Consider the following 25,889-nt stretch of genomic DNA (forward strand, 5'->3'; position numbering starts at 1 on the left):
ATATACAAGTATTATTGGAGAAAATATTGAAAAGATTAAAAAATAAGAACAGAAACCACTCAGAGACTCAGTGGTATACTGATTGATTCAACCAAGCAATTAATTAGGTTGCATTAATTGCCTGGTTTTTCTGCAGGAATATACAGAAATTGTCTCTCTCTCTCTCTCTCTCTATATATATATATATATATGTAAATAAGTTTTTTTTTACCTTAGGAATAATGTATATTAGGGTTACCAAGTAATTTTATAAACTTGGTTATTTTACTCCTAATCCCAAGTAAGCAAACAGTTAAGTTTGCACCTGAAACATAGTTCAAGTCTAAAGGTAGTGCAACACCAGGGCAACTCATTGTAAAGGTGGGTAAAGCTCTGATCACTATTCTTAGTATTTTCCATAATATAAAGCACATCTCACTAAGAGATGTATACTGCAATACATTATGGGTGGGGTCACTACCCAGACTGGTTTCAACCTTTTTTGAGGTTTTTACCCACCTTTAGACTTGAACTATGGTTCAGATGCAAACTTAACTGTTTGCTTACTTGGGATTAGGAGTAAAATAACCAAGTTAATAAAATTACTTGATAACCCTAATATACATTATTCCCAAGGTAAAAAAACTTATTTACATCTATATTTCCTTCAGAGATTATTTTGGTAACTTAACTGTTTGCTTACTTGGGATTAGGAGTAAAATAACCAAGTTTATAAAATTACTTGGTAACTTTTATATGCACACACACACACACACACACACACACACACACACACACACACACACACACACACATCAAAAGTTCATGGCAAGTAAGTGAACAGATGCACTCAAAATAAAATTTAATAAAGCTGTGTGTGTGTGTGTGTGTGTGTGTGTGTGTGTGTGTGTGTGTGTGTGTGTGTGTGTGTGTGTGTGTGTGTGTGTGTGTGTGTGTGTGTGTGTGTGTGAAAGCAACTAAAATAACATTGAATGTGAGAATTAAAGATGAATTTCCTTATTGCATATTTCTTGTGTGGTTCATGCAGGTTTTCTTGAGAAGAGGCTAAAAATAAAAAAAAAAATAAAATAAAAAATTGTGGAAGAGAAATACTGGCTTATTCTTTTCCAAAGAATAAGCCAGTTTAGAATAAATAAGGATTGTCGTGATCAGATTTTTGGTTTAAGACAAACAGTCATATCAGAATATAACAAGGATCTAATGCAACTGTGTTGTGAGTAGTTTTACCACATGGAACAACTGGTAGTAAAATTGTTTATTAAGATGCTCAACTAGTTTCATGAAATTCCTGTTTCAAATCACCAGGAGATTTGGTTGGCTGAGTGGTTAGCATATCCACTCTCCAACCAAGAGGTTGAAGGTTTGAATCTGTCATGGGCATGGATATCAGTGATTGTTTTTAGGTGGAAGATGAATTTCATTACCCAGCATGAGGTCACCGCCCCCATTTATTAGAGGTTTGAAAAAGTTTCATGTTTGGTCTCTAAGGCAGGGTTTCTGGATCAGGCAAAAATATAAATGAAAAATCCAAAAAGATTACAAAATCAATAAAAAAACATATAAACAAAAATTCCTCAACCCATCCTCAGCACAAATTGCTATAGGTTCAAAAATAAACCTTGAAAAAATAAAATTGTGAAAATAGGCAGGATCATGGAAAACATCACTTCCATTCTGAACAAGCAAAATATTCAGCTTATTTAGGCACAGCTAACAGCTAATCAAATTGCTCACCAGTTGCTGCTGAATGGAAAATTTCCTAAAAAGTACCTGGAAAATAAGATATTAAGAACCCTAAATGAGGAAGTTGAGCGCATATTTTTTATTTATTATTATATTATTATTTATATATATAAATTAAATGAGGAACAAAATTCGATTAACTCAGATTTCATGATTACTGAACTCAATGCTGCAATAAACCTATTAAAAACTATAAAATCTGCAGGCCTCAATGATATCTGTAATGAACAAATTAAACATTTTGGATCCAGGGCTAAAGAGTGGCTACTAAACTTATACAACACTTGCCTCAGAATACCAACCATCTGGAGGCATGATAGAGTAGGTGGCCTTTCTGAAACCAGGGAAAACACCAACCAAAGCAAAAAATTACAGACCCATATCTGTACTCAGTAACCGCTTTAAACTATAGGAACGATTAATTATGAATAGGCTTCAGCCCTTAATCGAACCCCATCTTATTGCTGAGCAGGCTGGTTTTAGATTAGGCAAATCCTGTATATCACAAATTGTTAATCTCACTCAACATATAGAAAATGGTTAAGAGCAAAAACTAGCTACAGGAGCAGTCTTTGTAGAACTAACTGCAGCATACAATACCATAAACCATCTCACACTCAGAAATAAAATATATGAAATAACTAGAGATTATCACCTTGTCCTCCTTCACTCCTCCACACTCAATCACTCTTGGAAAATAGATGCTTTTTTTTTGTGGACCTGGGGGACAGGAAGAGTTGTTTGCACCCCCCCCCACAAATGGCCTCCCTAGAGAAGTGTGTGTTATCACCATTACTTTTCAACATCTATGTCAATGATCTTCTCATATTCCTAGGAACTAGAAATCTGATCTATGCTGATGACATTGACTTAACCAGAAGGAAAATAGTGCTAATTTTTAACAAAGGAGATTGCCAGTGTGTGAGAATTATTGGTGAATCAGCTTATTGTCTATTTCAGGCAAGGTTTTCTGCATCATTATACTCAAGAGGATAAAGGATCGTGGCTGATAAGCAACTTAGAGATGAGAAGTGATTTAGAAAGGAAAGAAACTGCTAGATTAAATATTATTACTGGAGCACATCCTCGAGAACTGTTTAGAATTTCAGAAACCTGTGATCACTTGTTTTGTTGGCTTCAAAAACATATTTCACTTGATATAAATTAAATTAAAAATGCTAAGAAATTATATTCTTGTTTAATCCTTTATCCAAGTGTAAGCAAACAAAATTGTGCATGAAATATCTTCATGACAAGGTTACTTGTATACAGAGGCTGATGACATCACATTAATTGCCTTAGTTATTCCATAGTGCAAAGTGCACATCCTTTTAGATATGTATAATGCTATGCATTATGGGAAGGACCACTACCCAGAAGAGAAGGTTGAAGTAAGGCAGAATTCATATATATTTCATATACAAGTAGTGAAAAAGTGTTATCACATAATTATTAAAATACTCTGGATCAGATCAAGCTGTAAAAGGTTTTTTCACTTGGTTATAAAAATGGCCTGGGTAAGGCCTTTGCCATAATGCATAGCATTATACACGCCAGAAAGGACGTGTTCTTTGCATTATGGGATACTAAAGCAATTAATGTGAAATCGTTAGCTTCTATATATGAGTAGCCTAGTTGGGAAGAAATTTCACATGCAAACTTTGTTTGCTTACACCTTTGTTTCCCAACCTTTTTCCACTTGTGTACCCCTTTTAAACCCATTTCTATAAATTGTATCCCTTATTTTTAAAATAGCTGTTTTTAAATACTGACACTTTTGTTCAGTGCCTATCTTAATGTCATCATCCCCTACAAATGAAAACCCATATTTAATATACTCTTCACAGTATTTCCTTTTCTTCTGTGTAGTACCTGAGGCATGCGCCTTTTTACTATCTCTTGGTGTGGGTGTACTCGTAGCTGCGGACACGTGTTGAGAAGTACTTGGTGAAGGGTTATGTCCACATCAAGTTTTGGTTTTTTAACAGTTCCTGTTTTCAACCAGTGATCCATAACTGATACACTTAAAAATCAATGACAATAATAATTGAAACTATTTTAAACATTAAATAAAAAAACTTGAAAAGAATCACAATTAAAGACAACACACTTACTTATACTCAGTTCAGTCAATAACTGAACTGATCAAACTCTAGAAACGTTGCAAATGGAAGTCAGTGGAAGATTCGTTATTGCAAAGGTCATTTCTTAGTAACATGCGATTGTTCTGGAAAGGAGGATGGGTGACAAAAGTGACACATGAACTGTATGTAGAAGAGTGGTTTGTGGGGAGGGGTTCATAGCCACACCTTCACCAATCATCATTCGCTAATGTGAGCTAGTTTTGAAGTGTCTCCATTAGCAGTGATTCAGACTTAACATTTATTGTTCCATAACTAACGTTTTGCATTGTTTTTACTTTACTTGTTTTTCTGCTATTACTGATTATTTTTTGTGTACCCCTGAATGGCACAGCACATAACCCTGGGGGTATGCACACCACTGGTTGGGAACCGATGACGTAGATAAAGGATTAAACAAGAAAATAATTTCTTGGCATTTTTGATTTAATTTATATCCAAGTGAAAAAAAAACTTACAACTTGATCTAATCCAGAGTATTTTAATAATAAGGTGTTATAGCTTTTCACTACTTGTGTATGGGATATATATGTACTCTGCATTCAACCTTGGTATCTCTTCTGGGTCTGGCTGCCACTAATGAGACCTCAGTGAAGGTTGAAATGGTCTGGGTAGTGGCTCTTCCCATAATGTATAGCATTGTACACATCCCAACAAGATGTGTGCCTTCATCATTATTGGATATTAAGACAATTAACATGAAGTCATTAGCTTCTATATACAAGTAGTCTAGTTGTGAAGAAACTTCACATGCAAACTTTGCTCACAGTTGGATACAAATTAAACAAGAATATAATTTTTGGGCAATTTATATTTAATTTGACTCCAAAAAGGCTTTTGATTTAGCTGATAAACAAAATTTATGGAAGATTTATAAGCTTATGGAATACATGACAAACTTATTGGCATTATGACAGCTATATGTATGATAACAGTGAGGCCTGTATTAAAGTTGATAAAAAAAAGAATATAGCGAATGGTTGAAAATAACAACTGGAGTAAGCCCAGTTGAGAGTGTGAAAGTGTGTCCTGTCACTTTCTATTTAGTCTTGCAATTGATTTTGTGAATGAACAAAACTCTGCAAGGTAAGGAATAAGGATTCTGAGGATTAACATTGTCTAACAATCTTGGAATACATATGATCTGGATTAGGTTGCTGATGATCTGATCTTATTCACAAATACGAATAATGTATTCCTTTCTTCAATTGCTGCAATTGATTATGCTGGGAGTTAATTAGTTTTGATTATCATTATAAAACAAAGGTAATGAAAATAGTTGATAAAGATTAAGACATACTCTGTAGTATGTCTTAATCGACATACTACAGAGCAAGTCTCTCAATTCATTACTGGGTTTGGTCGCCACTGATGAGATCTCAATAAAGGTCAAAATTGATCTGAGTAGTGACTCTTCCCATAATGCATAGCAACATACATGTCCAAAAGGAAGTGTTCCGAATTATGTGATATTAAGGCAACTGATGTGAAGTCAACAGACTTTATATATAAGTAGTCTAGTCACAAAGTGTAAAAATCTCACATAATTATTATGTTGATTTCTACAGCATTATATATACCAAGTGAAATTTCATTAATGATATTTAAGTTTTGTTATATGATGAACTAATATAAAATATATACATATATTTGTTTGCATATATTAATGCAATTGCATCCTTAGTATTACTGCAATCATCATGTGGTTACGTGGTGGCAATACAAAAGAAATTTAATTGTATCTAAACAGTCAACCATATTACTGTATGTTCATCATCAAATTGCTGATAGGTATCCTCAAAGGGTGTACAGGATATGATACTACTACATGAAAAATTTACATCATTACTAACTTCCTATCTACAATTTTCCTGCAAATCAGTCTGCTACTTGTCAAGACCCCAACATTATCAGATTTTATATTTCTATCATCTAAGGCACTTTGTACTGTACCAATTCACCTATATCTTGGTTGTTTTCCTGCCAACCTGGCAGAGAACATTTGTTTTGCTAATCTTTCCTCGCATATTCAGTTTAAGTGACCATACCACCTGAGATTAGCTCTGCTAACGCATTCCTCGATGCTGATAATGTCAAGTTCTTTCCTAATATCCTCGTTTTTTATATGATATTGCCATTGATGCCATCTGTTCACGCCTCTAATCTTTCTCAGGTCTATCATAACTGCGGTCTCTAGTCTTTAGTCAAGTGTTTTACTTCTGACCCAGCTCTCAGATCCATAAGTTAAAACTGGTTTGAACACTGTCTTGTATACAGCTAATTTAGTGTTCCGACTAATTTCTCGCTTATTCAATGCGAATATGAATTTATTCAATTGACTTCCTACCATACCAGCTTTGATGATTCTGTTATCTATTTCCATATTTAATTTACCATCTTCACTAAAAATCATGCCTAAGTAGCTGAAATGTTTTACTTGTTTAACAGGTTCTCCGTTCACAACGTAATTGACATATTCAACGATTCTACCTATTTTCATTGTCTTTGTCTTTTATTGCTGACCTTCATACCGTATCTATTACAACAGTCATTCAATTTAGTCAAAGAATCTTGCAAACATGTAGCGGATTTATTTAGAAGTATAACATCGTCCGCATAAAACAAAGAGCTGACATTAATATCTCTAATTCTGATATCATTTTTAATACCACTTTCCTTCATAATGTGATCCATATAGATAATGAATAACAGAGGGGATAATGTACATCCTTGTCTCACATCAGATTTAACATTAAACGATCTTCCTGTACTTCCTTCAATTCTAACTGCTGACTTACAACTCTGGGTGCTTAAGGGTGTCAAAGCTGTATAACTGAGAGGAGACCTCCACATAGCCTTTAAAGGAATGCGGAGAACCGACCAGTGCTTTTGACCTGATGTCCAATCCTCACCTTCTTGTGGTGCACCCTGTTGGGTATCTACCTGGATACTGAACGAACAAGGATGGGCTGGCAATTTGTGGTTTAGCCGATCAATTTGTATTCTTATTGGCTTAAACCAATATACAAAATGATGGTACAACATGACAAAATTTCATGCCGGCTGGGGCGTTGCCCAGTTAAACAAGGTCACCATTATTTTTGCCAGGGAACCAGTGCGAACAGCGAAAAGTCAGCTACTGGAACAAATCTGAAAGCTCACCAGAGTTAAAGATCGGTACCATCAACATAAGAAGCCTGAATGACAAAGAAATGGAGCTAGCTGAGGAATTGGATAATTACAGGATCGACATAATAGGGGTGACTGAAACAAAAAAGACCAAAACTGGTGAGATCTTTCTGAGCAATAATACAAAATATTATATTCAGGAAATGACAATCAAGGAAAAGAATTAGTAGCCATAGTATTCAACACAAAATATGAGACTAATCTTCTTGAATGGCAGGTAATCTCAAGTAGCGTGATGTGGACAAATATCAGAATGGGGAACTGGACAATGAGACTTATTTGTACCTATGATCACACAGAAGGTTCTACTAAGGTAGAAGTGGAGGAATTTTTTGATGCTTTAGAAAAAGCAACTGACACAATGAAAAAGATAAAGTTGGTCCTTGTTGGGGATCTGAATAGCAGAGTAGGAAATGATTGTCAGAAATTGAAAAATATTTTGGGAAAATTTTGGAGAAAAGAGCAAAGCTAATAATAATGGCAAATACCTGTTGAATTTCTGCTCAGGACATGGACTGGTTATTACTAACACCATGTTCCAACATAAAAATGTGCACAAATTCACATGGAGAGAAGAGGCAAGGAATAAGAAAAGTCTCATTGACTATGTTATTGTTGACAGTGATGTTTTCTCCCCAGTGCAGGACACAAGCATGTACAGAGGATTTGAAATTGGAAGTGATCACTATTTAGACTTGAGCAGGATAAAATTGAATTTCATATTGAAAAGAATAACATGTAAGAAAGTTTTAAAGCGAATAAAAGTTGAGCAGCTCTCAGATGTTAACTGTAGACTAAAATATACAAATATTATTGAAGAAAAAATGAAAGAGTTTGAGAACAGGAATCAAACCTTAGAGATTCAGTGGCAAACTCTGAAGAAAACATTGATTCTGCCAGAGAGGCATGTGGTGAGGTTGTCTGTAAGGACAGAAAAATTAGAACTCCATGGTGGACACAAGAAGTTAAAAAGGCAGTGAAGGAAAAGAAGAAAGCATATCAAAAGTTCTTGGCAAATAAATCAGCTCGTGCTCTTAGAGAATACAGAGACAAATGCAAGAAGGCTAAACACTGTGTAAAACTAGCTAAACAAAAGTCATGGGAGGACTTTGGCAAGAACATAGAAAATAAATATCAAGAAGGTGGTAAGAAATTCTGGAGGTTGTTGAAGAAGTTTAGAAATGGAGGAAGGAGTGCTGTAAAAGGAGTTAGAGATGATAAAGGTGACATGAAAACGGGAGAAAAAGATATCCTTGAAGTATGGAGTAATTACTTTGAAAAACTGCTAAATGAAACAAGTAGTGATGACAGCACAGTGGTAAAAAACACTGACCAGGCGGGGACCATCTATCATGACTCGCAAAGAGAAAGCTGGCTAATTACAGAGGGTGGCAGGGAGACTGAAGGATGGCAATTTGTTAAGCAGACCAAAATGTCACACACAGTTGAAAGCTTTGGAAATGTTGAGGACAACAGCACAAGTTTCTTCATGGCATGTGTCCAGTGATGGGTGATGTAAGCTACAAGGTCAGCTGTTGATCTCGAATGGCAGAATCCATACTGGTAGTCACTGATTAAAAGGTGGATCTCTAAGTAGTGGAGGAGTTGGCTATTGATAACTTTTTCTGTTATTTTGGAGAGAACTGAAGTGATGGCAACTGGTTGGTAGTTTGAAAGTAGACTTCTATCACCCTTTTTTTTTTGGAATAGGATAGATATGAGATTGCTTTCATGCATTGGGATAAGTACCATAGGTGTACAGGGTGATTCGAAATTAAAGTATCCCTGTTTAAGGCCTTATGGAGCACTATTCAGTGATCCAAATGCTGCAAAACTGCAGGAATACATTGTGCATCATGTAGAAGCAACATCTGAGGAAAAAAAAAGTAGTTCCAAAATTCATCATCAAGGGACATTGTAAACACCAAGTGCATGGAATTTGCATATCATGCAACTTGGCAGTGCCAAAAACGTTTAAAAAGATGGACACAGGATTTTTCTCTTCATTCTGGTTGTTAATACCATCCACAGTGATGGCATTAACCTTGCCCAATGTGCTTTGCTCATGAGGCTATACTACCTAAACACCTGCAATGCTGTTGCCGTACTTGGCGAATTTCATTGGCTGAACAAATGTCGATGAGGGCCCAATCTCCATGTGCTCTGCAATGAATGATTAGTTGTTTTGAAGAAAAGGCATCACTGGGAATTAGACCCAACAGAGGTTGCAAACCAATCAGTTCACAAGTGAATGAAGTTGCTATGTTATTGTGGAGTAGGCCAAGAATAACAGCATTGGTTCCTGCAGTGTGTGCTGTATCAACACACATGGATGTGCCTTATGCAACTATCTGGAAAATTATACTAAAGATTCTGTATCTCTACCCATTCAAGATAATGCTGACACCTGAACTGCACTAGCAGGACTTTGAAAGTTGACTGACATTCGTTTTAACATTCCTTACTCGAGTGGAGTTGGACGCTGCATGGCTGATTTTGTGGGAGAGATTAGGTCACTTTCACCTGAACAGAGCTGTGAATATCCACAACTGTTGGGTATGGGCAACACAAAACCTGCATGTAATTCAACAAATTCCTCTGCATTCACCCAAAGTTAATGTCTGGTGCAGGTTTACAGCTTTGTTTATCATTGGACCTGCTCAGTTACTACTGATAGGTGTCACAATATGATAAACAATTTTTGTACCACAGCTAGAGCACCTGTGCATGGATTCAGTCATTTTCATGAAGGATGGGGGGGGGGGATTCCTTTACATATCAGTCGATCCATACAGGAGATACTTTGAGAACATTTCACAGAGGCCACAATGATCAGGCGTGTGTTTCTCAATGATCTGATCCCCTGTGAATTCTGGCTCTGGGGATTTCTCAAATCAGGGTTTATATCAGAATCATCCCGGTAACTTGTCAGTGATGAAAGACAGCTTAACACAGCATGGGAGCAACATCAGTCCAGACTAGCTACATTCTGCCATTGAACGCACTGTGCAAAGGATGTGGTTTGTGGCATACCAGGAGGGGGGGGGGGCAACACATTGAATAGCACAGCCCATGAATGCCTAATGCAAGTGAATAAAAATGTGGTATTTATGCTTGTATGAATTTTCTCCTTATACACACAGAAAAATTACTACATCTAAATTTGGTACACCATATAGCACCCTCTGGTGGCGAATTTTGGAACCCCCCCCCCCAGATATCACTTCCGCATGATGCACAATGTATTCAAAATTTCACAACATTTGGATCACTGAGTAGTGCTCCACAAAGCTTTAAACAGGAATACTTTAATTTTTATCACTCCGTATAATAAACTGTGAAGACTATGCAAGTTGGGTGTTAACTCAGGAACAAAGTTTGAGAACAATCGAAAAGATGCCATTAGGACCAGAATACTTTTTAATATCCAAGTTATTTAGTATTTTCTAATTTCTTTTTGGTGAAAAACTACAGGGGGAATACAGTGCTCGGATTCCGATATGGTAGAAGGGAATTTTCTCGGTCATTTATACAGGAGTTCGATGAAAGAGTCATGCCAGGAGGTCAGCTTTATGATCTTTGGAATTAAATGTATTCCCAAAGCAATTATTCTTCATACCTACTTCAGCAAAATGAAGGAAAGATGTGTGTTAAGGAAACTTGTTTATTAAAAGATGCCATGCAAGTATAATATTCTAGTGAGATGTTTAACTTTTATTGTATTATAAAGAATTTAGGAGATAAGGCAGAATGAATGAGCAAAAAAACAATAAAATAAAAAAAGCAAATAAAACAAAAGAAGATAAAGACAGGAAGCTCACATGTGGTCCAGTGAAACTATAGAATTTTCAGCTGAATGCTATGCTCAACTTGTTTTGTATAGCATTTGATGCTATCTCTCAGAAATTAATTTTAACTGAGAGAGTCAGAAATAATGTTTTCTTTGAGCCCATATTAGCTAATTCTAGAATGGTCATATAGTCATCTTCTGTATTTAATCAGAATTAAAGGGTTAGATATATAGAGTATTAGAATTTGCTAATTGTAATCCTGTAGAGAATACAAATGTCAGCTCTCCTGAGAGTGAGAGAGAGAGAGAGAGAGAGAATTGCTTAATATACAGAATTGAATCTATTGTATATATATTTATATGTTTACAGTAAACAGTTTAATTTTTTTTATATATTTTATATATACTGGAGCTTCGTTCTTTGAAATTCACAACATGCTGATTTTGAAGTCAATCACAGATATGAATCTGAACCAACCACTAAACAAAAAAAAAAATAAAATTTAAAAAAAATAAAAATTACATATAAATGTTATCTTACTCCCCATGATGACTATAACCAAAAGATTGAATATAGACAAGGTGGGAGATTAACATAACTAATCTTCCACCAATATATTTTGTAATAATATAAATAGATAAAAACAGTATAATTTCTTGTCCAGTATGATTCAATCCAGGAAAAAAAAAAAAAAAAACTAATTTCCATAAAAAGTAAGTGCTAGAAAAAAGAAGATAATTGCCGACAAAGACATATTTCTTTTAACAAGTATCATCACCTATTCATAACAGATATATTGCAACAGTATACCTGTTGTTAATATTATACATATTTTTTAGTAAAACAGAAACTTTAAAAGTACAAGGTGCAATTGACTCTTACCACTGTAAGAGTGAATTGCACCAATAAGAAATGAAAGGAATAATATGTCAGTGAATTTCTTTTAAAATAGCATTATTGCTTTAGTAGTTTGTTATAGTGGTAAATTTGTTATATAGTGAGAATTTATTTTAAATTGCAGATGAAATTAATTCAACAAAAGAGATAAAAAAAAACTTACTCTGAAAGTAAAAAACACCTCTCTTTTCCCCACGTTCATTCGTACACGTTGTCCATCTTCAACACCTAATTGAAAACAGGAAGAGGTGAAAATGCGTGTGTGTGTGTGTGTGTGTATATATATATATATGCTGATACAAGAAGCTAAAAAACAGATGAAAACAAATAACAAAAACATAAACCAGACACCTTTTATCATCTGAATTAGGCAAAATGACAGATTTATTGCACCATGTAAAAATAATCATAATTTAATTATGAATCTTTTTACAATTGCTTCCCTATGTTAGGTTTTATTAGTTTTGGTTTTGTAACCAAGTATGATCATCATTTGCCAAATGCTCAATAAAATAAAAAAAATAGCAGTATTATTATTATGTGCACCTCCATGGGGTCTGTAGACTCATCACATGAGGCCCATTTCAAAAATAATAATTATCAATACCTGACATATTGACACAACTTGAAATCATTCACCGACAAAGCGCACACAACTGACTCTGACAAACCATTCCACTCATTCACCACTCTCCAAACAAAAAATCTAGACCTCACACCATTGCTAACCACACTCTTACTCAATTTCCATGGATGACCTCTAGTTTTTCTCACATTATTCATGTAATGAAATATTTCCTCCACATCAATCCTATAACCTTCCCCTCAAGCAACTTGTATGTCTCTATCATACTTCCTCCCTTTCATCTTCCAATCAACCAGCCTGTGTAACCTACAAATCTTCAATCTCTACTTGTACAGAGCATCACACAGACTTGCCACCAGCTTGGTCATTCATCTCCGAATTCACTCTACCTTGTCCACATCTCCAAGAAATCCAGATGACCAGATCTGTGTCTGGTCATCTGGATTTCCACCTGAGGACCTATTATTGACAAATTGGTCGATAATAGGTCCTCTGAACTTTCAACTTCCTATCCACCAACACTCCCAAATCCTTGGCCTCATCAATTTCCTGGAATATAGTTTCGTTAATATGGTATGCAGTTGGTAATCTTTTCACTCCATAATGCATAACCTTAGACTTTGCCACATTAAACTGACACCCATTTTCATTTTCTCATACTACCAGCCTATTTAAATCATTCTGTGAAATATCAACCTCATTTTATTGATGACTGCTCTAACTAATTTTGCATCATCTGCAAACAACTGGATATTTCCCTTCATATAATTTTCTACATCATTAATGAACAAATTAAATAGTAGTGGCTTAAGTACAGAGCCCTGAGGCATACCACTGGTCAGAGGCCTTCTACTTCTGAATGAACGAGAAAGGACTCTGCTTCTGAATGAACTACTACATGGTATCTCTCCAACAACCACTCTTATTCACATCACCAGCTTCATATTCACATCCATTTGATGTAATTTACGTATCAGGATTCCATGAGATATCCAGTCAAACACCTTTGCTGTGTAGCTATTACCTTTATACAACTCAGCTATCATGTTATTATAAAAAGTAAGTTACTAAAGCATGATTTACCCTTCACAAAGCCACGCTGTTCCCATACAGCATCCTATTCCATTCCTGAATTTTGTCTTTAACTTCTTCAATATTTTGACCACCACTTCTGAGATGCAAATTGGTCGATAATTTGCTACTTCTCTGTATTAGCGCCTTCTTTGTACGGTGGAACTATTTTCACCTCCATCCATTTCCTTGAGACTCTACCCAAGCTAACACTATCAATTTCATAGTGTCAGCTTGGGTAGAGTCCCAAGCTGACACTTTTCAGAATATGTGAGCTGATAACCCCATCCAAATTCATAGCTGTATTCACATCCAGATTCAGCAGTATCCTATGTACCTCGACTTTCACATTAATATATTCATATAGATTCATATATATTACTATGTAATATCTTCACTTGGATGCTACAACCTTGCAAAATGATCACTCAGTAATTCAACTATTTCATCTGCTTCAGTCACCTCCTTACATCTGCATCCATCAAAATCATTCTACTGTGGTCATTCTTTCTTTTCCTTGCCACACACAATGAAAGACCTGTGTGTGGCAGGATTATACTTAGGTTGTTTGGCTAATCTCTTTTCATACTCTAATTCTGCCTTCCACAGGTCAGAAGCTTGACTGGTGCTTTATACTCCTTATGATGGCTTGCTGACCTTAGATGGCAACACTATTGGCAAGATTTTTTTTTCTAAGTTGGTACATCTGTTATAAGCATCCATGTGAAACTGCAAGTCATTCTATCAAGTAGTTTGTTTCATACAGCTGTCCAAAGCAAAAGTGTTGTCCCTATCCCTTGATATGATTAAATTGAGTATCGTGCGATTATAAAATTATTGTAAAAGAAGGTTTAATGGCAAAAGAAATTCATTTGAAGTTCATAAAAGTTTATGGAACTCTTCTTCTTCGTTTTCAACAATTAAGAAATGGGCTACCGAGTTTAAACATGGGTGTACCAGCCTTGAAGATGATCCACATGAAGGATGTCCAAAAAGTTTAAAAACACCAGAAATCAGTGATCAAGTGCGTGAAATTTCTGAGACTATAGGCATTTCAAAAGAATGTGTAGGATATATTTTGCATGAAGAATTGCAAATGAAAAAGCTTTGCACAGGGTGAGTGCCACGCTTGCTCACAGCAGATCAAAAATGCACTGCATGAAAAACTCTTAACAGTGCTTGAAGCATTTAACAAGAATAAAACTGATTTTGTGCATCAATTTATTACTATGGATGAGACTTGGATTCACCATTACACACCAGAATCCAAACAGCAGTCAAAACAGTGGACAGAAGCCAGTTGTTCAGTGCCAAAGAAGACAAACTTGGTACCATCAGCAGGAAAGGTCATGACATCGGTGTTTTGAGATACTGAAGGCATTTTGTTTATCAATTATCTTGAAAAGGGTAAAACAATAACCGGGGGATATCATTCCGATCTTTTAACCAGACTAGATGAAAATCGTGAGAAAAGACCTGGTTTGCAGAAGAAAAAAATCATCTTTCTTCAGGACAATGCACCTGCCCACAAAAGTGTTTTGGCAATGGGAAAATTAAGGGATCTGCACTATGAATTGTTGGAATACCCACCCTATTCCCCAGATTTGCCCCCCCCCACCCGACTTCTATCTCTTCCCAAAACCAAAACTCTTCCTCATTGATCAGTGTTTTTCTTCTAATCAAGAGGCGATTGCAGCTGTAGAGAGGTATTTTGCAGATCTTACTGAGAACCACTACAGGGATGGGATAATGGCACTGGAGTATCACTGGAATAAATGTATTAGGCTTAAGGGAGATTATGTTGAAATATAAAAATAATTTTGAAATTATAAATTCGTGTTTTCAATGTTAGGCAGAGAACTTTTCAGACCACCCTCATAAATCCTCAGATGTAACCATAAGTTCCAGCACTCTTGATCTCCTAGTACCCTCCATTACATGCTGCCTTAGATAATTATTCCTAAGAGGCTGCATAACTTCATTTCCTTCCACCCATCCAATCTATATCTCCATAATTAAAGTAACTCATAATAATTACCTGCCCTCTACTTATTGAATTTATCTGCTGCTACATATCACCTATATCATCCTTTGCATTCCTTGGGCCTATAGCAGCAGCAAACCAAATACTTTGTTTTGTTAGCCTTGTTATCTCATACCATACACCTCAAATGTATACTGCTTTCCTGCTGTACTACCACTCTTTTAAGCTGTGGCTCATATGATATCATCAGTAATATCCCTCTCCCATCCTATTTTCTCTATCTATTCTAAAAATATAACCTTCCCATTCTATACACAAATCACTCTCAGTCTCACAAATACACCAACTCTTGGCCAATAGGAACTAACTAGTGCTAAAAATTCTCCTCCCTGTTCCTAATACTTCTGGCATTAGTATGCATAAATTATATAATCCTCACTAGCCTATAATTAACCTTACACATTGTATGCACAAGCCTATTCTTATTTACTAGCACAGAAACTAAAGTCAGCATTTTCTCTCCACTCATGCACCCATTTGCTTTATTGGTGTTTGCATGCACCCTCACCTGCTTCCTCCATAACAACTTTAGTTTCCCTGATTTTGCACTCTAATCCTGCTACAGTCAGCAGCACTTTTTCTAAACTCTTAATCCATTTAAGTGCAAATCATTTGCCTTATATAAGTCTTTTTGGGCATCAAACTTACTCTACTCATCCAGAAACTGCACTTCCATTCCTCCTACACAACCTACAGATTAAGTCATTTGCAATTCTTCACAACTTTTTTGTCATTTGCAATACTTCACAACTCACCTCTATCATACCATGGCAACAGACTTACTATCCTTACACTCTTACTCTTTTCTTTTGCAACCATCAGTAACTCTTTCATGTCCTCCCTTATACCACACTTTTCACCTTTCAAATCATTTGTACCTACCAAAACAATCAACTCTTTCACTTTACCTTTCTGTATCCTGATAGCATCACTAACATCATTAATCTTTGTAGTTTGGAAATATGATTTCATCATTCCCTCACAAAGCACTCCTCTTATCATGGAATCTCCATTCAAAATTCTCATCTTATTCTCACAATCATTCTTTGATGAGCATTCCTTTCTTTTCCTTGTTACCTCTTTCTTTTCGAAGCAGCATCACTTGCCAAATGTTTATTCAGTCTCTCAAGCCTACGCTTCATCCTATGAAAGACTACATGTAAGCAAGCACTTTTTATTAACACTAGCATCATTCCCTCTCTCATCCCCAACACTCTCTTTGTTATCACGTCTTCCTTTTATCCCTTCATATATGCTCGCATTTTCATAGAACGTTCTCATTTCCTCTCCTATCATTATACTTCTCCCATACAAGCTTTCATTTGTTTTCTCATTCTCTTGACTCTCTCTCTCTCTCATATTTCCCCATGAACTTTTTAGGTTAGCCAATCTTATCTGAAGTATCCAAATTTCTCCATTCACTGTCTTCATGTTATTCCCCAAACCTTCTACTTCATTTCTGAAAATACTTCTATTTCTTTTTTTCCACAGAAACTTATCATTTCTTTCTGGAGGGCCAGAAAGAAATGATAAGCAATCCGAATGGGTCTTAGAATCCACAGTAAGAGATGGCACTTTAGTAATGCTAATATAGAATGAACCATCAACTGCTATGGATTTCTAAATTCCAACACTCTTCAACAAAGAGTGAGTTCTGTCTTCCAATTTCTTTGATTGTGTTGAGTTTAATCTATGAGGTGAAGGAAATGGCAATCCCAATGGTAAAGATGTCTTGAAATGTAGATTGACAGAAGAAATATTCATATCAGATATCTGATTGTTACTTGGATCAGTGTTAGCAAGTACCCCCAGAAATATCCTTACTATTATATTCTTGGTATAAAGTATCAACAAAAGGTGGTAGGCTTTTCAGATAAGGTGGGGACCCTGGGCTTGAAGTCTTGAATTATATCATGAGCAATCTGAGTGGATGCGAAAAACTCAGGAAGTATAGACCAATGGAAACTTGACTATCTTATTGTCACCGACTACATAATTTCCTGTTTTCACATTTTTCTAATTTATAATAATTGCAGCTATCTATAATTATCTCTGATAATTTAAGATAATGTTGAGTGTCATTTTTGTATGTATTTCATTTATTTATGGATTTGTATGTTTACACATATAAAAAATGTATTTTCTATAAATACATCTGAGATAAACAGTCTCCCCACTTTGAAATAAAATAAAATTATGCTGTAAAGCATTTCACTCAATGTTAAATCTTCGTTTTCCATTTTCTACCCTCATATCACATCTAATTTTTTTTAAAAAATGAACATCTAATACAAATACAAAGTTTTGCCTTTCAAATATCCAAATAAACTTATTACTATAATAACATTAGTAATTACAATAATTACTGAAAGTTTAATGTAACTGAACTGTATTTGCATTTGACAGTATTTTTGAATTTTTTTTAAAAATTATCTTTAAATGTTACATTATTATTGTCTTTCTAACCTGGAAAATTCAGAGTTCTAAAAAAATATTCATCATTTGAGATATATCCTTTCCACAGCACAAGTTTTAAAGAAATACTAATTGAAAAGAAAATACTATATTTAGCTAATTTATTTATTGAGTAAAAATACTAGAAAGTAATGAACAAAACTATATGCAGAGTGATGGTTTAGCTAACCAATTGATGGTCCTATTTGGAAATAAATGCAAGTTCCTGAGGTCTTAAAGGAAAGAATGTGTGGGATCATTAGTGATATAATGCATAGTCGCATAGTCTGCACAGTGCTACACAAGCAAAAGGGTGAACTGTGAAATTCCCAACGGATGTAGTAAGTGAGCAGAGCTATTTAGGAAATAGACAATATCTGAAATTATTCTAATTTTTCCAGATTTCTTGTCAGATTTTCACAATATAAAAAAGCATTTTTATCATAAAAAGCTTTGAATGTTATTGATCTCCCCCACTTTAAAAAAATTCTCAATACTGCAATTTCTGAAATAAGCTATGTCTTAAAAATACAACATAATAATCCTTCTGTGCCCAAACAAGAGGCTGAAAGCTAAACAAGATTACTGAGTGATTAGTGACATTGAGAAAGAAAAGAAAGAACACTAAACAGCCCAAGCAATATCCCAGTATACACTGAATTTTTCTATTTCATTTTCTCCCTTTTGACTAATTAGCAGGCATTATAAACAGAAATGCTGATATTCCTTTTTAAACAGACACAGTATTCTGCCTAATCACTCCCACGACTACATAATTTCCTGTTTTCACATTTTTCTAATTTATAATAATTGCAGCTACCAACAATTACAACTTCTAACCTTTCAGAAATGTATGAATTTCAAATGTGGTTGAAAAGAGAAGGTGGAGAGGAGGTGTTTGCAAAAGGAGAATGCTAATTCTCCTAGAAATACCGGAAAGAATTAATTTAGAATAAATGGTATTCCTTGTACTTTGTGATTAGGTACATTAGTTTTTATTAGAAATGGTTAAAAAATAGCTTTATTTATCAACAGCAATAACTTTCAGTGAAAAGCCATTGTTATTACTTTATCATATATATTTACTACTAAATGCATGAGATCATTAAAAGCATTTTGCCCTTGAGGATTGTGTTTATGTCCCAATGTCAATGGGATATGTTTTCTTTCCTGCATTTTATGCTAAAACCGTTAGCATTTTATGCTAACGGTTTCATCACTAAGCATTTTCCTGATCTGGTTCCCCTAGACAGCAAGGACAGACGGGTGTGATACCACAATGCTGCAGCACAATCAGTACATTTTTAAAAACAGTCGTACTATTTCCCAACTTTTGTGTTTGTTTCTTTGAGTCTCTCATGTGCTTTATTATCATCTTCTTTTAAGCTCTATGGTGGTGGATTAATGCTAGTAACTTGTTTTTGTCTTTGGAATATATCTTTTTTTCTTGAATGTTTTTGTCATCTTCTGAATCAAATATCACCAATGCAAAAAAAAAAAAAAAAAAAATTCTGTTCCAGGCATGCTTTAATATGAATAGTTTTATGTTCTTTCATGAGCTGGCCCATATTATCATATTTGTAAATTTGGTGTGACCTTCTTGAAGTGTCCATTCACAATTACTAAGATTTCTTAAATACTGTGTTACTTTCTATCAAGATATTTCAAGTTCATGGTGATGTACTGTTCCATTGGTTGGATAATAGTGCTACAGTTTGGTGGCAGACAGGCAACATTAATATTCCAACTAGCAAAAGTCTCAATTTCTGGAAATGCTGCTCTTGCTAATAATAAAACAATAAAACCATGGCAGTAATGCCATGGTTTTATTGGCAGTAATAGGAAGTTAGTAATGATGTAAATTTTTCATGTAGTACTATCATATAGTCTTGCATAAATTGCAGGCGCAAACTTGACATTTTGTCTGTTTGCTTACTTGGGAAAAATGGAGTAAAACCAGGTTTAAAATTGCTTGGTATCTTTAACATAACTATCATATCCTGTACATCCCCTTGAGGGTACATGTCAGGAATTTGATGATGATGATGAACCATAGCAGTGAATGCCAGAAATCCAATCCATTACTTTGGATACAAAAGTATTCATGAAACATTCCTGTAATATCTGTTTCATTATCCATGTATTTCCATATACTTTACAGATGATGGATGAGTAATCTATAGATTTGTTTATTCACAATTAGTGAATAAGCATTTCACCAATGAGAGGCTTTAAATCTCATAGCACATTTAACACCATTAGTGGGCAAAGAGTTAGTTAATATGGGGAAAAAAGTAAGGAATCACCTCCATTTTACTCATTACATCTTTGCTGGCCTGGTTGACTGAGTGGTTAGCATATCCACTCTCCAGCCAAAAGGCTGCATTCGAATCCCACATGGACATGGATGTTTGTGATTGTCTGTAAAATACTAGTGGTGGTGGTGGTGATGGGCAGTAGATGGCATTGGTGTAGTGGTGGTTTGTTGTAGTTCGTTGTAGATGCCTTCCCTTGATGAATCTTTAGACTTCCTGGAGGTGTTTCATGCAATAATAATACCCTGTGCAAGAAGGACAGAACCAATGCTTAATCAGGTCTGATATCACATGCCCAAGGTTATTGGACCTGGAATCCCCTTAATATGATCTGATCTCCTCACCTCACTTTGTCTTCATTTACTGCCTCTACCATTCTCAAACTTCGATGACTTCAATGACCTCTTTGCCTACCTATCTCTTAAAGTCAATCACGCATAATCTGCTCTGCCTGCTCGATCACAACAGTCGATCACACATAATGGGTGTGGGATTGATTGAGCTAGTTAGTTTGTAAGTGTTTAAATTTGATATTGTTGGCATGGCACCAATGCCTGGACAAATAATGACAGCAAAGACCATGTTATCAGGCAATTTGAATTTGCAGGATTTCATTCGGTGCAGCATGTGTGAAATGTATTTGGTGAGAAATTTAAAGTAGATGTGTAAGGAAATTGAAACTTGAGAGGGAGTGTATATTAAGTGTTTCAAAAGTGAGTGTCTGTTAGGCGAAAAGAACACAGCAAATATTAATAGAGTGGACAGTACCATTAGTAGGATGGAAAATGATGTTATTAATGTTGAACGTGCAGCTGTGGAAACAGAGGAGAATGAAATGGATATTAACAAAGAAATTGCACACTTAAATGTTATCCTTCACAGAACAAATTGCAGAAGTGGCAAGAGCTGGGCTGAAAAGAGAAAGAAGAGGCGGTCAGAAGGAATAATAAAAACTGACCCAAGAAACAAGAAAACATGTTAAGGAGAAAATTATGTACGGAGACTCCATGATCAGAGGAGTACTTAACAAGAGTGCGACAAAATTGTGTTTTTTGGGTGCAAAACTTCACGATATTAGTCAGGTCAGTGAAACCTTATCAAAATGGACTAATAAAAGGCAAATACATAGATGCTTGGGCAGTGCCTATGTCTTCTATTAGTCTGCGCTAAGGCAATTTACGAACGCCAGGGAGTGTATTCCTCTAAGCTCTCTGATCACTTTACGAAACTTTCATAGTTTCTACATTTCTACATCCAATCCCCAGATACTCAAATTGCTCTCTCAAGGCAAAACTCCTTTGAAATAATGCTGGATTTAATATCCACTTTACTTATATAATTTTGCATTGCTGAACTGAAGCATTTTAGCTCTTTATTTTAGCAAATACTTTTACTCACAGACTGAGAGTTCGCTTATGAAAAATACATTGCTCTGACATTTCAAATTCCTTTGTAATGAATGAGAGTTTCTGCTCTCTTAAGGTTTCTTCCCGGTCTTGTCTCGCTGAGGGGACTTAAGATTTCAAGGGAGTTTTGCCTTGAGAGAGCAATTTGAGTATCTGGGGATTGGCATTTTCCGGCATGGCCTCTTTCGGGGCTGTTTCAGTGGGTGCTTTTCCCTGGAATATGAGCAGCTCTGCTCAGTGGTGTGGTGAGCCTGTCACTGAGTGGAAGCAACGCTGAGTAGTTGGAAGATCTTTCATCACTCGTAGGGAGTGGTCTGGGAGAAGCCTAATTTTTAGAGAGTGCTTTATTTAAATAGTTGCCTGGTCTCTGAGAAGAACCAAAAAGTTCGAAACAGCTGTCAAGTCAGTGAAACCTTATCAAAATGGACTAATGAAAGGCGAATATATAGATTCTTATTTTTAGAGGTTTTGTGGCATTGTATAATTATTAAAAGAACATGTAAGACCACAGTAATAACTATTTAATTAATAAGGTACAGATATACAGATATTTCATTCTAAAACTAATAGTACATCTTCAGTGTCACACAAACAGTTATACGAATGGAATAGAAGTAATGAACATTCGGTGGATCACCTATTAAAATACAATTGTTGCCACGTGCTAGGAAATGATAGCAAATAATATATATGATAATTGTTTTTTTATTGACTACATAAATAAAAGTCTCTCAGATCTTCGAGAGAGGAAGAGACAATCATTTCGATTCAAATTCGGTCGGTGTAAAATAGCTTCCAACATTCTTTAAAAAGGGGTTCATATTTGAAACTGCATCTATGGAGGAGAATAGCTAGCTTTATCCCACTGGATATTATGAGTAGTGTTAATACTGTGTTGTGCTAGACCAGACTTCTGAGGTTTGTTGTATTCAACGTTCTTTATTTCTTTTTTTCCACAGAATGGCCAGTTTGGCCAAAATAAGAAACATCGCATTCACATGGTATTTGGTAAATGCCAGCCAAAGATAGAGATGACAGTTTATCCTTTGTAGAAGGCAATAAAGAGGAAATTTTGTTGATAGGAACATATGTGGGAATTAATTGGTACTTTTTCAAAATTCTACCTATAGGTTCTGAGATTCCTGGAATGTAAGGGATTGGAACTCTGTGGACTGTTGAAGAAACCTTAGGTAGTGGAACATAAGATTCAATTATCTGTTGGATTTGATTGGGGTTGTAATTATTCGATTCCATTAACTTTTTAATGATGGAAAGTTCTTGTTGTAAGATTACTAGAGAAGAGCAGATTTTATGTGCTCTATTAATTACAGATTTAAGAATACAAATTTTTGAGATGTGTGGTGAGCAGACTTTTCATGAATGTATCTACCAGTAAATGTGGGTTTTCGAAGACACTTGTAGATAAGGTACCAGAAGATGTTCGAGTAAGCAGGATGTCGAAAAATGGTAAAGTACTAGAATTTTCTTTTTCCATATTGAATTGAATACGTGAGTGCAGGCTATTTATCTGTTGTAGAAAAGTGGAAAGATCATCTTCAGTATGTGACCAAATAGAAAAACATCATCGACATAACGATACCAAAGAGATGGTTGAGGATGAATGGATGAAAACATAGTGTCTTCGAATTGTTTCAAAAAGTAGTTTGCCAAAGGTGGAGACAGAGGGCTACCCATGACAGTACCTTCAACTTGTTTGTAGATCTTGTTTTTCCAGCTGAAATAACCTGAATGGATAACAAATTCGAAAATCTTTGCAATATCTGGAGGGTAATCTTCATATAATAATTTGACTGTGTCGGCTATTGGAATATTGGTACACAGACAAACAATGTCGAAACTGACTTGCAACTCAGACCCTTTGATTTTTATATCATTAATTTTTTCAAGAAAATCTGTTGAATTTTTTTTATGTAGGATACGTAAAAGAACGTGACAAGACTTTGCAAGTCGATAGGTAGGAGAATCAATACAATTCACGATAGGTGGCACTGGATAGCCTTCTTTATGGATTTTCGGGAGTCCATATAGACTTGGGGGGGGGGGGGGGGGTCTTCCAAAGTAGGCGCATCATTTGGATCCCAACTGATAACCTCATCAATTAATTTATTTAATTGTTTAATTTGTGAATTTGTAGGATTATGCGTGATCAGTTGGTAGGTAGAGGTGTCTTCTAAAAGGCTGGATATTTTTCTCTCATAGTCAGTGTTATTCATGATTACAATAGCTTTTTCTTTTATCGGCCTTAGAAATAGATATGTTATTATCTCTCCTTAAAGAAGTTAGCCCTTTGATTTCAGCATTTGATAAGTTGCATGGATGTAATTTGCTTTTAAATAACGAAGTCGCAACTTCAAAACGATGTTTGTTAGCATTGTCGCTAGAAAGTCCTGGCAGATTGCGTTCTATATTATGTAAAAAATCAAGATATGGAATGCATGTAGGAATAACTGCAAAATCAAGGCCTTTTGCTAAAGCACTGGTTTTGGCGTCAGATAAAGGGCGATTGGAAATATTAACAATCCATTTATTAGTAGAGGTGATGTCAGAGGTTAAGTTTTTCTTTTGCTTGTAATATAAAGAATTATATTTTTGTATAAGTCTGTGAAAATTTCTTTCATAAGAACGAGTTAAAGATTGTTTTGATAAACGAAGAACAATATCTAGTCATTCATCATTAAGAACAGCTGAAATTTCTTCTTCGTGATCCGAAATAGTACTTAATATTAGAAGCTAATTATTTTTTAGCAGTACGAAGTTGGTTACAAATTAAGGAAAAACTTGCACGAATGTAAATAGAGTGGGTTTCAGGAGACCGAATTGTTTCTTTAAACCTAGCAAACGTAGGAATAACTTTTGTGTCACGACATTTTTTGAGGAAGGCAATCCGTGCTCGAAGCTTACCTTGTAAAACAGATAGTTTTCCTAGCCTTCCTGTTTGCTAAGTAAATTCTTCCCCGTGAAGGATGATGATTCTTATTTTTAGAGGTGCCTGTGGCATAGTATAATTATTTAATTAGTAAGGTACAGATATTTCATACTAAAACTAATAGTACATCTTCAGTGTCACACAAACAGTTATAGGAATGGAATACAAGTGACGAACATTTGGTGGATCACCTATTAAAATAAAATTGTTGCTGCGTGCTAGGAAATGACAGCACAATTTAAAGACACTATGTTTTCATCCATTCATCCTCGAAAATCTCTTTGGTATCGTTATGTCGATGATGTTTTTGCTATTTGGTCACATACTGAAGATGAGCTTTCCACTTTTCTACAACAGATAAATAGCTTTCATCCACGTATTCAATTCACCATGGAAAACGAAAAATTCTGGTACTTTACCATTTTTGGACATCCTCCTTACTCGAACTTCTTCTGGTACTTTATCTACAAACGTCTTTCGAAAGCCCACATAAAAGGTCTGCTCACCACACATCTCAAAAATTTGGCATTCTTAAATCTCTAATTAATAGAGCACATAAAGTCTGCTTTTCTCCAGTAATTTTACAACAAGAACTTTCCATCATTAAAAAGTTAATGGAATCGAATAATTACAACCCCAATCAAATCCAACAGATAATTGAATCTTATGTTCCACTACCTAAGGTTTCTTCAACAGTCCACAGAGTTCCAATCCCTTACATTCCAGGAATCTCAGTACCAATAGGTAGAATTTTGAAAAGGTACCAATTAATTCACACGTATGTTCCTATCACCAAAATTTCCTCTTTATTGGCTTCTACAAAGGATAAACTGTTATCTCTATCTTTGGCTGGCGTTTACCAAATACCATGTGAATGCAGTGTTTCTTATTTTGGACAAACTGGCCGTTCTGTGGAAAAAAGAATTAAAGAACATCAATATTATATTGAATACAAGGAACCTCAGAAGTCTGGTCTAGCACAACACAGTATTAACACCTCTCATAATATCCAGTGGGATTAAGCTATTTTCCTTCATAGATGCAGGTTCAAATATTGACGTCTTTTTAAAGAAAGTTGTGAAGCTATTTTACACTGACCGAATTTGAATCGAAATGATTGTCTCTCCCTCTCTCGAAGATCTGAGAGACTTTTATTTTATGTAATCAATAAATAAAACAATAATCTTAAATATTAATTAATTATTATTTGCTATCATTTTCTAGCACGCGGCAACAATTGTATTTTAATAGGTGATCCACCGAATGTTCGTTACTTCTATTCCATTTCTATAACTGCTTGTGTGA

At 35.2% G+C, this 25,889-nt stretch overlaps 1 protein-coding gene across 1 annotated transcript in view; it reads right to left on the reverse strand.

Annotated features, from left to right (window-relative positions):
* The window catches only part of LOC150104823 (dnaJ homolog l(2)tid, mitochondrial-like), a 156,185-nt gene that overhangs the window by 36,153 nt on the left and 94,143 nt on the right, over positions 1 to 25,889 (reverse strand). The window contains exon 7 of the mRNA XM_090395999.1: positions 11,925 to 11,989. Within this exon, the coding sequence (XP_090252125.1) occupies positions 11,925 to 11,989 (65 nt within the window). The remainder of the gene's footprint in view (positions 1 to 11,924; positions 11,990 to 25,889) is intronic.

The sequence above is a fragment of the Typopeltis vanoorti genome, chromosome 7, assembly GCF_054136105.1.
Source record: "Typopeltis vanoorti isolate ZY-2024b chromosome 7, IOZ_Tvanoo_1.0, whole genome shotgun sequence".
In the NCBI taxonomy this organism is placed as follows: domain Eukaryota; kingdom Metazoa; phylum Arthropoda; class Arachnida; order Uropygi; family Thelyphonidae; genus Typopeltis; species Typopeltis vanoorti.